Here is a 20196-nt window from a genome sequence, read left to right as displayed (position 1 = left end):
GAGATATATTATTACTCTTTCGTTCCTTTTTATAAGATTACTTTACAAAAAAGTTGTGTCTTTAAATATAAGATTATCTATAAATTTTTAGATGTATTTATTAATTTTTTTTTCTAAATACACCTCTCATTAATATTATCAACATACCTTGAGATATAAAAAATTAACGATAAATAATCTTTATAGATAAAATGTTTCTCTCAAAAAAAAAGATAAAAGGTAATTTGGTAATAGTAACATGCATTTGTGATAAATTTATTACTCTAACAATTTTTCTTAATACTCGTGATTTTTGTAAAATAATCTTATAAAAAAGGACAAAAGGAGTATAAAATAAGAAGAAATGATAACTTTTATTTTTGAAGAAGAACAAAAATGATAATTTATGCCCTAATTTTTTATTTTAGATTATTTTTATACATAGTTGAACTCATTTTTATATTAATGTATTTAAACACAAATCGTTTTACATTTAAATAATTAAATATAAAGTATATATATATTATTTTTTATCATCGTAAAACCAAACATACATTAAATATGGAAGTATTTTCTTAAAAATTGTATATTTAACATTTTTTAAAATTTAAATTTTATTTTTTAAAACAAATTATTTTTAATGATTTTAACTCTTTAACTTATACTTTAAAGAGACATATTAGCATAACCTTAAAATAAAAGGAAAATGTTAACCAGTGCCTCGCTAGGGCACTGGTTAAGGAAGCCAAATATAGTAATGTTAGATTGGAACTTGTGTATTCAAGGTCCTAAATATATAAAAAGTGATATTTTTAATTTAAAACTTTCTTTTAAGTTCTTTAACTAGTGTTCCGGAAGCCGTGGTTAATATGACCAAAAATAAAATAAGAACTGGATGTGTGTGAGAGAGTACGATGTCCACGAGACTGAGGGTGTGTTTGGATCAGCAGATAGGTTAGGGAAAGAAAACACAAGGGATAGAAAGTTTCTTGATAAACGTGTATCCATAGTGTTTCCATGGTTTGGTTCAATGTCAGAAAGGAAAGAAAGTGTGTTTTTTGTGGGACCCATGGTCTGAAACTTTTCCACCCCACAAAGTGCAGAAACATGAGGGAATGCATAAATTACCAAAGAACCATTGCATTGAAACATTTTATTATCAACGTTATTTTTTTTTCTTTAATTAATATGCTTTTGTTTAATTTATTATAATATAATATAATATACTTATAAATTAATTCCAACAAAAAAAATATATACTTAGAAATTACTTGTTTTAAATTTAAGACGGTAGTTATTTATATATATTTATAAATACTTTAAATATTATATTTATTATGTAGGGATATTTATGTCAATTTACTAACTATATAACTATCTTTCCTTTCACTTTCTTCTCACTATCACTCAAACCAAACAACTGCACAAATCATCTCACTTTCTACCCACTTTCTATCCACTTTCATTCCTTTTACATTCTTTCCTATTACTTTCTTTCCTTTCACTTTCTCTTCTGATCCAAACACACCCTGAAACTAGGGAAAGATGCAAAGCAACTTGAGAGGGTAGCCTAGAGAGAAACCAAAAGTGGCTTTTTCTATAATGGAATCACAAAAAGCTATTATTTCTTTTTTGGTACAAAGGTCCTTCTTTGTTATTCTTAAATAAAGAATTTAAATACATTAAACATTAAACAATTTTATACATGAATAGAACCAAACATAGACATTCATCAACCAACTAGAGTTCCCTTCAACAAAAAAAAATCAACCAACTAGAGTTTGATTTAGCGGAAGCAATTAGAGCATTCGCAATGGTGGGTGCTTCACCTATTTAGCACCGGAATTAATAAGCACCCTCATTGTAAAGAGAAAATGTTTGGTGCTTATAGAGAAAGGTGGCTATATAAGCACCCTCTCTCTCTTTAATTTTCATGGGCCATATGTAATAAATTGTACACAAATCAATAAACTTTGTTGAAATACAATTACATTGAGTTATTAATAGGATCTATTTATTATTTTTTTTTGAGGTGCTGGGTTGGAGAGATTGGGTGCTTATTAAGTAATATAATTGAAAATTAAAAAAATAGATGATGTGTACATGTATGGCCCACTTAAGCACCCAAAATGGAGTGCTCTGTTGTAGATGGTCTTAGTCATCTACAATTATAAGTGGGAGAGATCAATTAAAGTTGTGTTACAGTCTCATATTATCAAAGTTTTTGAAGTGTTGAATGCAAAATGTGGTTGGCATTTTCATATTATGATCTAATTTTTGAGAATAAGTATGTGTTTGATCTGCTAAAAGGCAAATATTGAACAGAACAATATAACATAACACAGAACAACACATGATAAATTTTTATGGTATTGAATAATTTTGTTTTATACGATGTTTGATGGATAAAAAAATTACTTTGGTATTTTAAACAACTTGTACTTAAGACAAAATATTGTATTGTGGCAGACAATAATTTCAGTTTTTATCTTGTACATTGTCCCCCAATTTATTATGTCACTCAAACGATTTTACAATCAAACATAATAGAACTAGAGTTGTCCAATCTTATCACTTATTTTGTAGCATAACAAACGCATCCTAAGATATAAACTCATTTAACAATATCAGTTTACATGTTTAGTATTCTAGCGTGTCATAAACAAAATTACTTCTCCTAAGATAACATGGAAACAAAACTTTGTTTAAAAGGTCTTTTATGCCATTGCATCCTCCATAATATATTGAATTAAACTCAAGATTACTAACTAAATTAAAAGATTATACGTGTAACATTTCATCCAAAACTTTTTGTGTTATTAATAAAATCAAGTTGAACAATTCTCTCATGGCGTCACGTGCTGTGCGAAGGTCGAGACATATAAGGTGGGTGATGGACCATGGTGGACCTCTTATCATATAAACAAGCAAGATCATGTGGCTTTTGCATCTTTTCCAGCAGTAGCTGACGGCACATCAATCAATGCAGATGTTATTATTGTTATTGTATAAACAAATACATTACTCAACTAATGGTGACCACTTCTACTACTTCAAGAGGTTCAACTACTCATGTATGATGTACTCACCCCCAAAGACTGGTCAAACTGTCCTAGATTCTCTTGGGACTTCACTTATGTTACTTGCTTTTTTATGCGGGTTGCTTGTCCTTTTACCACATAGAAGTGGAGAGGAAGAATTAAAATTTTCCATTGATTTTCAAGTGTAGAATGGAGTCACATGTCAAGCACTTATTCAAGGCAGGATAAATTAGTTTCCTAAGGATGAAAAGATTTCAAAGGAAATGAAAGAATCCCAACAGGAAACACGAGATAGGCTGTCCATTCAAACCTTGTCCACGGTAAAAAGATCAAAATATTTTGACCATTATTTTTTCCATCCTACGAGCTTTTCGAGTGTTCTATTCGGATTCTAAAATCTGAAATATTTTAACGTGTTTTTGGAGGGTTTATAGGGTTTTTATGTAGTTCAGATTCTAAAATCCAAACTGCATAGGACGCATGATAAACTCATAGGGTAGGAAAAGAAGTGGTCAAATATTTTACTCTTACAAGCTCGTGTTTGAAGAATTTTGAATTGAATAAGTCGCTTTGCCCACATCAAACTTCAATGTTCAAGTATTATACCCTAATAGGCCTCATGATTGAGGGAGTAGCCGACTGGATGGGTCGCTCAACCCACATAAGGACTCACTATTCAAACACTTTTGTGCTTGGGAGCCATGGACTGGATCAGTCGCTCGGTACACAACATCATTTATTGTTAAGCACATCACCCTTACAAGTCTTGTTCTTGGGAGATTATGGATTGAATAGATGGATCAGCCCACACATCCAACAATAAAAGGGCGCCCCATGAGTGAGTGGGGGAACCTGTGACCCAAACCACGGGGTCACACTACTTAGAGGACAAGTTTTTATCATAAGTGGGTGAAACATAAAGTGCGAGTAAGCGTTCAAATATCTAGACCTAATGGTTAGGAGATACATAAGGATCAACTAGCCGCCTAAATTATAAGTTAGTTGTTTAGCCTATGGGGATGAAACCCTAATATTATATATAAAGAGACCTCTACCTAAACTCTAATTCACTGATTTCTACCCCCCATAAATACAAAATACATCAGGCTTATTACTTTGCACATTGCCTACTAGATCTAGCTTAAAGTTCACTCGCCGTTACAAAAAAACGTAAAGGATTTTCATTTGCAACATTTTCAAAGATAATGAATATATTTCTTAGAATTTGGTTGCAAGGAAGAGCTTGACATGGTGGTTAAGATTAACAACAGTCTATGTATTCTTCCTGTAATCAGTGTTCAGACCATGTTGAGGACCAAACATTTTAGTTCAACTTTTGGTGATAATAGTAAATTTACTAAAAAAATATTGTGAAGTTCAGGAGAGTTATTTTGTTTTTGTTTGTGTGCCTCTCTTGATAATTTGGTATTCAACGGTGGGTAAGCTATCCGTCTGATTTGGAAGTACTTCTGATATTGGATCTCTTTATGGGTTGTTTGATATGGCTTTGTTAGCTCATCTCTCTGTTGGTTTTGGCATTGATTATATGTATGACTTCTATTTATTGTTATTTGATTCTTCTCTTTGATATTATCTCTTCTTTGTTTGTTCATTTATTTATTGACTCTTTTGCTTAATTGCTTCTCTCTCTACTGATTCTTTTGTTTTACTGATTGCCTCCATATTGGTTGTTGTGTTTGATTGCTTCTCTTGTTATTGCTTATTTTGTTTGATTATTCCTCACTCTATTGGTTATGTTTGATTGATTGTTTTACTGATCGCCTCCATATTGTTTGTTATGTTTGATTGCTTCTCTCGTTATTGCTTATTTTGTTCAATTAATCCTCTCCCTATTGGTTATGTTTGATTGATTGTTTTTATTGTTTGATTGATTCTCTCCACATTGATTCTTCTATTTAATTGTTTTTTCATTTATTGATTAATATGCTTGGTTTATTCTCTCTTACAAGTTCTTCTATTTAATTGATTAAATATATTTATGCTATTTAACTAATTTTCTATATTTGTTTTTTTTATTGCTTCTATCTATCTATCTATCTATCTATCTATCTATCTATCTATCTATCTATCTATCTATCTATCTATCTATATCCATTTATCACTTGGTTTTTTGTTTCATTGCTCCTTTTTTTATTGACTCTTATGTTTGGATTCTCTCTATTGACCCTTATGTTTGATTTTGTTATGGTTTCATTCTTTGGTTGCCCCTCTTCTTTGGTTATGATACTAGTTGGATTGGTTTGACCCCTCGTTTTAAGGGTTAATTTGTAATAAGCTTAAGACTTAGCAAGCTTTAGCTTGAGTAGGTTATTAGAATATTATTAGATGTTTTAATCTTGATATCTGGTCTAAGGATTGACTAATTCAAGGGTTCAATTTTATCATCCACTTGCGGAAAGAGAGAGAGGTCCATTTAAAGTAAGAGCAAAACTTTATATGAACTACCCCATCAAAATAGAGTAGCACACTTCAAATTTTTAATCTAACACCACTCAACCATTCCAAGTAAGTTTACATTGAAATTATTATTTTGGCCAACAAACTAACCCATTCAAGGTTGGATCAAGGCAATTTTTAAGATAGTTTACATTCTAGATTATGACTTTTTTCACCTTATACGTTTTTCACGCTCCCTATTTTTTTTTCTTCCTAAAATACCATTTGGATTTTATAATCTGAAACTGAGTTCGGATTTTAAAATCCGAAAACAATCAGTTTACAACAGAATTGGACAAAACTGCATGTCTTTGTGGATTCATCATTTTTTTTTCAAGATATAAAATTATGTAAAATGCAATTAGATTAAAACTATATCAAAACATCATTATATATATATATATATATATATATATATATATATATATATCATTATACCAAAAAAGTTGAATTTATATCATTACACAATTTACCAAATGATATAGATTTCAACTAATGACATCCATTTAATCTAATTCGCCCCAAGATCTATGCTAACATCATAAAGATTAAAGCTTTCATCCTTTTCAATCTTCACACCATCTTCAATCTTCTTCTCAGCAACAATCTTCTCCTCAAGATCAAGATTTTCAATAATGTACAACTCTTCGTCATCTCATATCACCTCATTTCCCGCCGCCCGACATAATTCATTATAATCAGCCATTCGACGAATATATCTATTATGTCAGCTTTTTGCATCATCTCGACAGTGTTGTCTCCATAGCGGGCAAGTGGGAGGAATTGAGCAACCATCCTTAAAATATATTATCATAAAATGGTTGTCATTCACATGTGTCAGACATATCAATCAGTCTCTATATGTCGCATAGAGGGAAATAGGTTTCTGGTCGCCCATTCGCAATGGACAGTAGAACCACCACATGTTTGTATCTCTGTGCAATGAGGAAACCCATATCTGGCATGGTCACCCTTTTACATGGTGGTGCAGGACCAATACCAGAATCGGTTAGAGTGCCTAAGACATGTTTGTATCACCATCCCCCCAATCATTCGTCGATAACACACATTTTCTTCACCGATAATCTCTTTGTGAAGTTGGTAAAGGATCATCTGGTGATCTTCAACATACATGTCACGTAGGCCCGCAACTGCACGGAACCCACAATGGCTATCACCAGCTACATCCACCACCTTTTCAATAAACTAGACCTTGCACCCGTGATGCCGCACGGGTCATATTTGAATGAATTTTGTGCCTTGTAACTGCAATCTTGGTTTAACAATCACCGCAATTTAAGATATTAGATGCACTGATGGATAAGATAACATGGTTTCTTAGATTATCTTGCAGTGAATAATTGCATCAGTTCTTGCTTCTTGAAAAATTATAATATTAGCTATACGTAACAGATATGAAGTTATGATTCATGGTAATAATGTCATAAGCAATGAGATTATAATAAGGTATGTTGTTCATAGAAGGTTGCTCGGAATGATAAGATAATAGAGATCAGTTAGCAATTTACTATACTAAGATGTCAAATAGCGTCCTGTTCAGCATTAAGTGACAAAGTTTAGCAGAAAATATTATGTGTACTATAACTACTATGGTTTAACAGTCACCAAACTTTAAAACATAAGCTGAACTGATCGCATGCATTTTGTAGATACAATGAGTTGCAGTGTAATGTTTTAATCAGATGCTTTTTTCCAATCGTATAATAGAGTATGTTGCAGAGAAAATATGTTGTCAGTTATCGTTTCACAGAGATTTAGGAAATTAGTTATACTTAACGGATACGAAGTCGTGATACCAGTGTAACTAAATGTGGACCTTTCAATACTTATGCTCTTTTTCTCTTCAGATTCAAGTAACTATAACTGTGTGCACCTTCATTAGAACCTACAAATTAAAAAAAAAAGTTTAGAACATCAAAAGGTAAGAATTAAAAAAAAAAAAGTTCAGAACAATCAAAAGGTTTATGTCATTGGATAACAAAATTATAAATGTTCAATTCAGTAGTGTTAGAAGTAATGAAAAAATAAACAAACTAACCTAACAGGATAAACTCCATTCTTTCTACTGGACATGCCAACAGACATGGGTAAATGGAATATATGAATTAAGTAATAGTAGTTTTAGCACGTTCTACTATAATCACAATGAAACAACTTTTTTATAAGCACAATGAAACAATTGTTCCCAATCTGCAAAATGTGTAGACAAAATTTTATCAAATAAACAATAAAAGATTAACAATCACAACATTCTCATGTCTAGTCCATCTCAAGGAATTTTGAAAATTGGAAAAACCAAAGAAGACACAATCAAAATAGATAGTTAACTGAATCAGATGCTACATGAAATTTATTTGCAAAAGAATGAACACCGGATATCACACAACCATGATTAGAGAAACATATTAGAGAGAACATACATACCTTCTATTAGTTTCTTTCCTACGGACAACATAATTCAAAGTTATTTAATTCCTCAATGATTCAGTTACTCTCAATTTCACAGCAAATCATCTAATACCAAAAAAGATAAAGAATTACACACAAAACAATAGTTGTAACAAATAAAAGCTAAAAAAAAAACTTAAATATAGATGATAGCAGCAGAAGAGGCATTGGTCTGTTTTCATAACCGCAACCACCACCTGAATTCTTCAACCTGCAGTGGGAAGGGTGAATTTCGTGTTTGTGATTGTGATTTCTGGTGATGCAATTTCACAAAGGTGGGGTCGGAAATTAGGGTTTTCCAACACTTACTTACATACCTGAATCGAAGAAAAGATCTTATAGGAAGAAACGAAAGTACATCAAGGATGAGATTGCTAGAGAGGATCGAGGGGACTGCCGGCGATGGAGTCATTGTCATGGCGGTGATGGTAATGACGTGATGAATGTTGACCGCGACGATGGTTTGTTAACGGTGACGACTGTGACGATTGGTTAGTGATGATTGTTTGGTTACTGCACTGATGGTGTGGATAATGAATGATGATAGTGAACAGAGAAGTGAGAGAGAGGGAGATGGAACAATGAAAAAAAAATGGTGCATTGAAGTTGAAAAAAAAAGATGACACAGATAAAGTAAAAGAGATGGTTTATTTTGATTTTCATATATAAGCATCAAATTGACTATATCATTAGTTGTCGACATGTTTAAACAATGAACAAATTTTTGGAAAAAAGTTACTGTATGAAGGGAAAAAATGGTTGAAAATCACAAACTTTTGGGTTTAGATTGCGAAGGAGAAAAAAGGGTTCAAAACCGTTTGGAAAGAAAGAAAAAAGAATTAATTGGTTTTTAGAAAAGGGAGTTTAATGTTGGATATCATGTAGTGGAAGCCAAATGATATCACAAAAACAGTAAGTGGCTTGGTGGTCAAAATGCTTTGAAGTAACCAATATGTGATATGTCATGGGTTCGAATCTTTGGAGAGAATTTTTTTCATAAATATTTTTCAAAACCCTCAAAAAAGGCAGGAGGACACAAAGGTAATTGTGAGATATAAATTAGGTTTAGGGTTTTCATATTAGGCATGCATTGTGAACCTTCGTATTATATATTAAGATTCATGCATCCAATGTGGAATTTGGTCTATGTGTGGTATGTGGACTTTAACCAGAATTGGCTTAGGAGGAACCATAATTGGCTTAGGAGGATTAGGAGACATGTTTCTTTTCCGTGCATTCTTTCTACTTGTCCCTGTTGAATTTGTCTGTGAAGTCTGTGTCTGTTGATCCTGGGAGTCAACAATTTTCTAGAGCAAAGGTGATCGTTGTATCAATAGAGCACTTAATCACTCAGATAACTAGGAGTAGGATTTATGTCTAAAAAGATTTTTCACTTTTCTTTTTCCTTGATTCGAAGATATCGTTGTTTTTTGGTGTTGTTTTTGTAATTGTTCCATGTCTTCGTAACTATATTTCAAACTAGTATCCAACTCTACTAATATCTCAAAATACTCCTTGTATTTGTCAAAAAATTCTCAATTTAGTCCACCTTTTAGTATTCGTTGTCTAACATCGTTAACTTTGTTGATGTAACACGTTAACTGCCACACGCACAACGACGACAAAGACTTCAGATTAGCCTTGGCTAGTCAACAATCAACATTTTCTCTCCTATTCTCCAACTATCCTCTTCTCCTTCGTTCTTCTACATTGTTAGCCAATCTTTTTCTTCATTCTCCTTCCCCAAAATTCTTTTTTTCCTCACTGATCTTAATCTTAGTTTCTTATCATTTATGTTTGTTTCCTAAATCCCTAAATTTCCCTAAACCCCAAAATTTCCCAAACCTCAATTTATTTTTATGAAAAATCAAATGATGGTGGGTGGAATTTGATCAAGAATAATATAAATATATTGTTTCTAGTCTAATTACAAAGTGTTTTGAGGTTTTATATGAATGAATCTTGTCCAGATTTTGATTTGGTGTTCATTTATAGAGAGACTATTTTGATAGACATAGAATAGGACATGGACTAATTTGATACTAAGTGGATAAACTTAGGAACTATTTTACGAGAATACCCAAACTAACAGAGTTAATGTGTCACATCAACACATTTAACAGTATTAGATAACATAAACTAATGGAGAGATCAAATTGAGAAACGTCTGACATAAAACATGGATTATTTTAAAATATTAATAGAGTCAAAGACTAATTTGAAGTAGGAAACAAAGACATGAACCAACTTGATGATTTACTTTATAATATATTATCTTTTTGGCCTCTTTAAGAAAAAATGTGAGCAATATAAAGGATTCAACATCGTTTGATGTAACATTTAACGATGCAATTGAGTTACAAAATAAAGTCAGAGGCTAATTTAAAAATGGGGGACAAAGACATGAACCAACTTGATGATTTGTTTTATAATATATTATCTTTTTGGCCTTTTTTAAGAAAAAATGTGAGCAATAAAGGATTCGACATTGTTTGATGTAACATTTAACGATGCAATTGAGTTACAAACATGCAATAAAACATTAACAAAAGTTGTCTGGGAAACTTGTGTGTGTGTGTGTGTGTGTGTGTGTATTGCTATTTGGTAGCATATGTTGGAGATAAAACACTTGCTTGCTTGATGTGTCTTCGTGAACTTAACTCATTTGGTAGGAATGCAGTTGAGTTGCAAACTTTCAATTAAGCATTAACAAAAGTTTTCATCAAATTTTAATGGGAAACTTATATATATATATATTGCCATTTGGTACCATATGTTAGAGATAGAACACTTGCTTGCTCTTGACCCAAAAAAAAAAAAAAAACGTCTGCTTGATGTGTCCCAATGAGCTTAACTCAATTTGTAGGGAAATTGCATAATATATGTAGGGATCAATGTTTGAACTTTAGACATCCCACTTATTCGTCTTAAAAAGGTAAATTTCTAACTACTATATTTTTTCAAAAAAAAAAACATTTGTTTTCTTCGAACAATAGAAAAACACTTGCTATGAAAGATTTATCTAGAGTCAATTTTCGATCGAAGGTTTTTTGAAAAGATATAAAATTTGACATTTCATTATTTTTGTTGGTGCAATCCTTCGGTTTTCAAGCAAAAAAGACACCGGTAATCCTGAGTTCGTTTCACTCAATAATTTTTGTTAAGTATTCTAACCAATAATTATTCCACCCAAAAATAATGCAGATTTTTCTTGAATAATTCGCCTTTTTGTGGAGTTGAGATTTCCTTATTTAGATATGTATAATATAAAGAAAACACTATTATTATGAAATTGTAAAATACAAATATAAATGGAGTAAGAAATGAAATGCGATCCACAATTCCTAACTCAATTGACAAAAATGTCAAAATTACTAGATTGATCCCCTGATCTGGGTTTGATACCGAAACAGTAGAATAAATAAACGATATGTTCATTCCACTCCGTTCGACTCCGTCCTATTTTATTTTATTCTATTCATTTAAATGTTGTAAATGAACTTTCAAATATCAACCGTAAGATATACACATATTTAGTTTCTGACCGTGCTTCAAACAAGCTCACTTAAAATGGAGGGGGTGTCCATCGAATGTGAAAAAACAAGAGTTTTTTTTTTTTTTTTAATTTTTTTTATGTAATTTAAATTACGTTTTCATTTTATTATTGAAATGTTATTTTCATAGAATGGTTATCTGAAGATTACATGCTTCAAGATTTAATCCCTTGCTCTTGCAACAAAAAAAAAGACCTCACCCTTTTAATTTGATCAACACGTGTTTTGTAAACAAAACTAATTGACTTCCAACAAAAAATTGATAATTTATAGAGAAATGATTCATGAACATAAAACATGGACGACCCACAACGCATATTTATACGATCAATATATACAATTTAAAGCTTCTTAATATCTTGTTGTTCTCCCTCAATTTGCGTACGTGTCATTTGTAGAGAAAAAACCATATGTTGCAAATACTTTGTTACGTCCTTGGTTGTTCAAATAACAACTCTTTAGTTTATAATGTTATTTTCTTGAAATATAATAAAATTACAGAGAGAAGAAGGGGAAAAGACCAGGGTAGTCTTTTTTTTTTTTGTCAGAAAGAAAAGGGAGGTCTTAAAGCAAAGACATGTTTGTAAGGTCCAATATCTAAGAAAAAACTTATGTTGTTTCCGAACCTTTAAGAAAATAAGATTAAGTTTTGCGAGGGAAATATAGAATTTTGGTGAAGAAGAATGAAGAAAAATGTTTTGTTCAATGCAAAATAGAGAATAGTTGATGGTGGTTCTCAAGTAGAATAGGCTTCGAGCGGTGGAGGGTGATCTTCCGACATGGAGGAGAGTAAGCTTTTAATGGCGGAGAGAGAAATGTACCTGCAAACAGGTTAGCACTCTCTGGTAGAAGAGTGGATTTTGTGCTAAAAAGTGGTGAATGAATTGTGTTTTGGGTGTGACGCAAGGCGAAGAGGTCGATAACCGACTCCGTGATCTGCGGTGCAATCTTGGAGAACCGCAGGGCTTCAACTGTAAAGACTGCCTTAAAGAATGCTTATGTGCAGTAAGCCGCACAGAGCTTCTCGTACACCTCCTCTTTGTACGCCTCATGGATCCTTGGGCTTTATGCGTGTTGGGTTGTCTTTGTGGAAGAAGGCCCAATCCAAAACAAAAAGACTATTACTTCTCCCACCCTATTCATTACTCGTGCGCCCTATTTTTCTTCGAAAATGCCCTTGAGGTTTTCAGATTTTAAAATCCGAAATCATTTTTCACTAATTCAAATTTTATGATCCGAAATATGCTTATGTATAATCAACAATCAGAATCTCTCTTATTTCAGTAGTTTTAAAGTTTGCTTTTAAAAGCAACCAAAAAACAAAGTAAATAATGCTAAATACCTTCGAATAAAATCATAAAAATACCACAAAAAAATTCTAAAAATCAAATAAAACTAATGCAATTTTTTTCGATTTTTTTTTAAGAATATGAAAATTTTAAAAAAAATAAAAAATGAGTCTAAACGATGAAATTTTGGATTTTGAGGGACAGAGTCCTGTAAGAAGTCCCTTTTCAAGGGAGTCTTGATCCTTGATTTTTTGGAGAAGTTTCGGAGCAATCCAATCAAGTAGTCCGAATTGAACGTGCCTTTTTTTATTTTTATTTTTATTTTTATTTTTATGTTTTCGGATTATAAAATCTGAATTGGTGAAAAACTCATTTTTTTCACTCTATAACAAAGGAAAAACTCAGTTCGGATTCTAAAATCCGAAAATCACAAGGACATTTTTGTAAAAACACAGAGCGCGTGAGAATGAGATATGGTGGAAAAAGTAATAGTCAAACGATTGAACAACAATGAAGAAGGAAAGAAGAGTAAAAGAGAAGAAGATAGTTGGAGAATGAGAGAAAAAGTTGATTGTTGTTTCCTAAAGATGTAATAGAAAAGTTATTTTGTTTAGCCAATAGTATAACATTTGCAGAAGGGAATTTTGGCGTATCAGAATTCTTACATATACAGTTGTCAATGTTCTGTTATAATTTGAAGGCTAATATTACTGATTTTAAATAAATGATGCTACAAACTGGAATTGCACTGCTTTGAACTGTTGAGATAGATGATGTTGGTAAAGTACATAATTTGTTAGAGTTTGAAAATAGAGCTGATGCCTCCAGTTTTGTATGTTGACCACAAAGTCAACCTCTTATGACTTCCCTTTCTTTTACTTGATGTATTGCATATTTTTGATTCTGTGTCTGGCTTACCAAAATTACATTCTGAAAGTTGTAACAGATAATTATGCCACACACTTTGTTGTAATATTGTGGGCAATGTTCTCTTGTTTGAAAAAAATAAATAAAAGGCGGAAATTGATTCCAAATTCGAATAGTTTATTTCGAAAATCTTAACAACGCATAACCTAATTAAGCTAACTGAAAAATTCACAATGACTTCACCAGAAAAGTCATTCTCATAACTTCACCATAGAATTTTCCAATAAAAAACCTTTAAGTAAATTTATGTATGTTTCCAACAAAAATTATGCATCCACACGTTTTTTTTATCCTTCCTTTTGATATAAGTGTATTCACACACCTAACCTAATATTTTGTCATTTCTATCCTCACCTTTTTCTTTTACAATTTTCAAATTACACTTTTCCTCATTTTATTCTTCATCCACACTCCCCCTTCTTAGCTCCATTTGCAAAAATTTAAAACCGCGATTTCCATTTACGCAAAAGGTTTTAAACAAAATATTATTTTTCACTATTAAGAGAGTGATTGGTCATTTATTGAGGTCATACTTAGGGTAGGAACAAACAAGGTCGTTCGACAGGAGCCTACAAATACAATCTAGTTTGTTTAAAACTTAGTTCGGCCCAGCTTGGTTAATAAGAAGTTCAGGTTTAAACTTTTTAAAAATCTTATTTAATTAAAGGGTTAATTATGTTTTTGGTCCCTACAAAATTGCGACCTTCTAATTTTAGTCCTTACTTAATTTTAATAGCATTTTTAATCCCTACAAAAAATTTCTGCACTCAATATTAGTCCTTACTCAATCCAAATTTGTTTAATTTATGCTTAAACTCTTAAGTTTTTCAACAATTTTTTACAAGCGTGTTAAGAACGTTATTAAAAGGTCCTCCGAAAAAAATATCGCAAAAATTTGATTTCTACGTCCATATTTTTGTTACTTATATCTTAAACTTTTGTCGTTTTAAAAAATTCATATTTAATTTATTTCATGTTAAAAAATTATAGATTTTAGTAAATGAACCTTTCATAGTGTTCTAAACTTGTATAAAAAGAATCGTTAAAAAATTTAAGAGTTTAAGGATAATTAAACAAAATTTATTTTAGCGGGGACTAAAATTATAAGTAAATTTTTTTTGTAGGGATTAAAAATGCTATTAAAATTAAGTAAGGACTAAACTTACATGGTCGCAATTTTGTAGGGACCAAAAACATAATTAACCCTTAATTAAATAGGTCAGGTTAAGGCTTAATGAAAAGTTTATTAAGCATGTTAGACCGACCTATTAAGCTTTTTATTTATAATATATATTTCATTATTAATATTGTTAATGTTTTTTCATAAACTTAAACCTTCATAAGATTTGGTTATTTAGTAGCAGATTTCGTTATTCAGTAATAGACCTATTCGTGTGCTTTAGGCCTTTCATAAGATTTGATTTATTTAGAAGTAGGCTTATCGGTGTTGCTAGGCCTTAGTGTAAAATATACTTTTAAATAGACTTTCAGACTTCTTCAGACCTTTAAAAAAAGTCCATACCAGACTTTAAAAATAAGTCTATGATGGATAATAGACCAAACTCATACCTCTGATTTTTGAAGTAGACCAAATTTAGGTCTAACAAAGTCCAACTCAACCTATCCCATTTCTACCTCTAATCATACCTGACTCGAAAGATTAATTTCATTAGCTGTTAGTAGAGATATCTCATTCACACAAAAACTATTCATGTTTCTAAAAATGCTTTTTCCTAAAAAAAAAGTTCCGAGATTCAAAAATTCAAACTTTCCCTTAACCCAATTAAAACATTAACTTAACAAGTTATGAGCATCAAGACTAAAAGAAATGCTAGACAGAAGCATCAATGACAATGAGGCCCATTATCATAAATAAAAGTAATTTCGACAACATCACATTATATCCAAACAAATAGTTTCACCTACCAAATCAAATTGGTCAACAAAATGATTCCAATCACCTTATCCACTTATTAATACTACTAAGCTTAAAAAAGTAATCAAAAGGTACTAACATTTATTGACATCACACATGATATATTTCCCTTGGATTCCAAATACGTTTGAAGTTGTACGCATAGTAAAAGATAATCAATTGATTCAAAAAGAATTAACTTTATCTATTACTCCTATTCAAAATTTAAAAACAATGTGAAGTGATAGGATTCAAAAAGAATTAACTTTATCTATTACTCCTATTCAAAATTTAAAAACAATGTAAAGTGATAGGGAAAGGTGAATGGTAAAAACATCATTACATGTGAAAAAAGAAACAAACAAATAGACCTTAATATTTTCTTTTCAATTAATCCTATCTTTAGAAGAAAAAAATAATATTAAAATCATGAATGTGATGAAAAATAAAATACATATAAACCTATTGAGCTACCGAAGCTCAACTTTTACTTTCTAATTGACCAATCAATAAAGGGTTCAAAGATATAAAATCAATCTTTTTAACCCTATGTACTAAAATATAAACAAAGGACTATTATGTCATTGGATGCTTCCAACACCCAAGACATAATCAATAGTTGAATTACTCTAGAAGGTAGAATCCAAAGCTTAAATAATTAGATTCTACCCTATGCATGAATGAATATGATCTTCCCTAGATCTATTTAAAAAAAAATAATAATCCTATTTTCCTAAAAAAAAACTTATGATGATCATGGTGATGATGGTGAATTTTTTTCATGATGAATTGAGAATGTTGTTAAGGTTGGTTAGCCTTGTAACTTGTAAGACACCATGATCAAGATGTAGAATGTTGTTGTTCAGTATCTGTTCCAGAGGTTTGTGAAGGACCAGCCCTTGTTACTGCCACAGGTGCTGCTATTGTAGTAGTTGTGGTTGCAGTTACTGTTGCTGAAAATTGTTACAATTTAGTCTTCAATACAAAATTAAAATGATGAAATCACTAATTTAATCTCTCAAATTATAGAGTTCACATAAATTGATATTTGACATTAATGAAGTTTCAAAACAATTCTTAAAATTGAAAATTCTTGATCATATTAGTCTTTTCAAGTGGGTCGATTTAGTTTCTAAGTGTGTGTGTGTGTATATATATATATATATATATATATATATATATATATATATATATATATATTTTTTTTAAATAAGCAGCCTTACAACGAATACATAATGAACTATTCTTTCGTTTTTTACTAAATGAATCATTTTGAAATTTCGTGATCAAATTTTATATGCCTAGTTTTGATACTAAATTAATTAGTGATTCTAACTCCATTTTGAAATAGAATTGCTCAACAATGAAGAGAAATTATAAAAATTTAAAAATAATATCATAATGTATTAGAATTATTACCAGCACTAATGGTTGGGATTGCAACTGAAGAAGGAAGAGTCAATATTCCTTGTGACCCAAAATGCTGAGGCAAAACTGGAATTTGGGTCATTTGGGGGTATTGAACTCCAAAACCATGACCATGGATACTTTGTGCATATTGACCATAGTAAGGGTACAGATTTTGGACCAAACCCATTGCCCCAGAAGCTCCAACAGAAGGATAGTAAGGTGAATATTGTTGAACTCCATAGACATTGTAATAGTTCTGCAATTGTTTACACAAAAGAGTACACAATAATAAATAATAATGTATCAAAATTATAATTTATGTGTTTACTTCGACCAAGTGTATGTTTGGAGTCACTGCGAAATGACGATGCCTCTGTGACATACTATGATTCTTTAAAATGTAGTTTTTGTCAAAATGACAATGACATACTATGATTCTTTCAAATTAATCACATACATGTTTGGATTGACGGTGAAATTCACATAATTACGATAAAACAACGTGATTTTGACAAAAATACACTTTCAAGTTTCCACAAAATTACTGTGTCATCGTGATTTTTCCGATTTTTACTATTAATCCAAACATGTGGAATTTATTACATCAACACTTACCGCAGGATACAATGTGTCTTGTGAATATCCAGAATATCTGTCAGATAAATATCATAGAATTGCCATCAAAGAAAAGGACAGACAAAGAATATACAAATGTTCATAAAAAAATAACTAGCTCAACATAAAAATGTTCATAACATAAAAGTTACCCATATGCTGAATAAGGAAATGTGTACTGCCTAGTGGGTTGATGGAAAACTGTGGATGAAGAACCATGATAAGGAACTGATGGTACCACTCCATGTGGAGGCCTAAACCTTCCTGCACACCATTTCAATTTTTCCTTTAAAATCTTATAAAACATATAATCATATTTTTTTTCAACAAATAAATTAGTAAATTTGTACCAAAAAAAAATAGTAAATAAATAATCAACCATAAAAAGTGGTAGTTTCTTTAATAAAAAAAGGTGGTAGCTTTTAGCCTAGGATGAATCAAATTGATAGGTTGAACAATGGCAGGGAAAATTAAAAACCAAATAAATAACACAATATACCTTTTTTTTTAAAAAAAAAAAGGATATTTTACTATAAATTTGATCATAGTATAACAAGTAAAAAAAAAAAAAGAAAGAAATAAAAGAGAATGGTAGAAGGATTAAAACCATGCTGAAGAGTTAGTGATCGATTCTTGTTAGCACCAAGTGAAGCAATATTGCAATTTGCTCTTCTTCCATCAATAACTGGAGATGGATTTTGACATGCTCTTATAGCTGCTTCTGGATCCTTAAATGTCACCTACAAAAACAAAAAAAAAATTGCAAAATCATTGTCTAAGATCATATAAATATATAAGTAAAATATAAACTATGCACAAATGTGAGAAGCATAGTAAAATAAATATAAGGAAAAGAAAAATGGACTTACAAAACCATAACCTTTAGATCTCCCAGTATACTTATCAGTGATAACAACAGCTTCTAAGATCTCTCCAAATTGTTCAAAATAAATTCTCATTGTTTCCCTTTGAGTTTCCCAAGCTAACCCTCCAACAAATATTTTGGTAAATGTTGTGTCATTATATTGGTCTTGATTGTTACCACTCACCATATGAGGTTGTCTTTGTTGAGACATTGAGAAAAAAACACACAACAAAAAAGAAAAACAAACTAACAAACAAACACAAAAACCAAAGACAATATGAGAGAATGAAGAGTGAAAAAGAAAAGGGTTAATAAAGAGTGAAAAAAAATAAAGACACTATTGCTTCTATTGTATCTTCTAAAAACACATCAATGATGAAAACACTCGTGCATTCATGATTTTGTTTTGTGCTATAATTGCTACTTTTGTACATTCAAAACAACAACCTCTTCCTAAGATTCCACAACATTGGTACCCTTAACAGAAAGGAAATCATTACTGTCAAAGCAATGAAAGGAAAAAGAGAAGACCTTCTTGATGAAAATATTTATGTACTACAAAAGAACATTGCTTGGTTGATGGGGGTGTTAAGAGTAAAAAGGAGTGTGTAATATTAAAATAGTAGACAAAAAGCTGCTTGTGGGGCACCCCACACAACAAATTGTAGATGCTGTATCCAATGAAGTGTCAAAGACCACAAGACCAACCTTTCTTGTTGTAATCCACTTTCTCTATTTCTATATTATCATACTCATTCCTTCCCTTTCAAATAAATATATATATATATATATATATATATATATATATATATATATATATATATATATATATGGGGTTTGCTAGAACACACCCATTAGTTTTCATGTGGGAGTGTTTTAGCAAGTAAATAGCTAAAAAGTGGTTAAATACACCCTAAGGTGTATGTTGCTATAACACATCTTCTAACAAAAACAAGTGGGTGTGTTCTAGCAAATCCTATAGGCATTTGCTAGAGCACACCCACTAGTTTTTATGTGGGAGTGTTTTAGCAAGTAAATAACTAAAAAGTGGTTAATTACACCCTAGGGTGTAGCTTTGCTAAAACACTCCCACATAAAAACTAGTGGGTGTTTTCTAGCAAACCCCATATATATATATATATATATATATATATATATATATATATATATATAACATTTATTGGATTATTAATGTATTTTGTATTTGATATATAATATAAATCTGATACATCAATTATTTAACAAATAAAAAAATAATATTTGTTTTGATATATATATTTAGGATTAATTACATCATCTGATCACTGTTTTAAAGAACAAATTGTCTTTTTAGATTTATTAAATAATTAATATATCTTATCTACTCTATATTGTATACAAGATTCATCTCTTATGCTAACTTGTGCCCTTAACACACAAGATAATGAATCAAATATAGTAATTTTTTGTTGAAATATGTACATTGAATTTAATTTTTGAATTTGTAATAAATGAAATGCACAAAATTTAAAGAAATATTTTTACTTCTGATTCCTTATCTTGTATCCTAAAGATACATGTTAGCATGACCCATCTAAAAAATGTTTTTATTTTTTATTTTTATTTTTTTTACTTATAACAGAGATGGAAGAGTGTAAAGTACTAAAAGCTAATAATAATAATAATTAATATTATA

The 20196-nt window shown here is 30.7% G+C and overlaps 1 protein-coding gene across 2 annotated transcripts; it reads right to left on the bottom strand.

Annotated features, from left to right (window-relative positions):
- Positions 1-15997: 15997 nt before the first annotated feature.
- LOC146897433 (RNA-binding (RRM/RBD/RNP motifs) family protein) lies at positions 15998-19275 on the bottom strand. 2 transcript variants are annotated; one of them, XM_085733362.1, is made up of 6 exons: positions 18526-19275; positions 18264-18396; positions 17809-17920; positions 17657-17693; positions 17051-17297; positions 15998-16584 (listed from the first exon to the last, which is right to left on the bottom strand). In XM_085733362.1, exons 1-6 carry the CDS (start codon positions 18730-18732, stop codon positions 16472-16474), a joined length of 849 nt encoding a protein of 282 aa, XP_085589488.1. In that variant the 5' UTR covers positions 18733-19275; the 3' UTR covers positions 15998-16471. The 2 variants fall into 2 exon arrangements, with proteins under 2 accessions (XP_085589488.1, XP_085589489.1); XM_085733363.1 differs by having other exon boundaries at positions 15998-16578; positions 18526-19266.
- Positions 19276-20196: the final 921 nt, after the last annotated feature.

This window comes from Medicago sativa, chromosome 8 (assembly GCF_051527215.1).
Source record: "Medicago sativa cultivar Bolivia chromosome 8, Bolivia_mono, whole genome shotgun sequence".
NCBI classification, from domain to species: domain Eukaryota; kingdom Viridiplantae; phylum Streptophyta; class Magnoliopsida; order Fabales; family Fabaceae; genus Medicago; species Medicago sativa.
Note: the sequence above shows the minus strand (reverse complement) of the source record. Positions and strands in the feature narration are given on the sequence as shown.

Bases quoted from the DNA above. Each gene is read 5' to 3' on its own strand.
- LOC146897433 (XM_085733362.1), bottom strand. From the start codon at position 18,732: ATGTCTCAACAAAGACAACCTCATATGGTGAGTGGTAACAATCAAGAC. The intron at 17,921-18,263 runs GTTTTAATCCTT...AATGGTGTGCAG, and splicing joins ATCACTAACTCTTCAGCATG to GAAGGTTTAGGCCTCCACAT. The intron at 16,585-17,050 runs GTAATAATTCTA...AACAATTTTCAG, and splicing joins AATCCCAACCATTAGTGCTG to CAACAGTAACTGCAACCACA.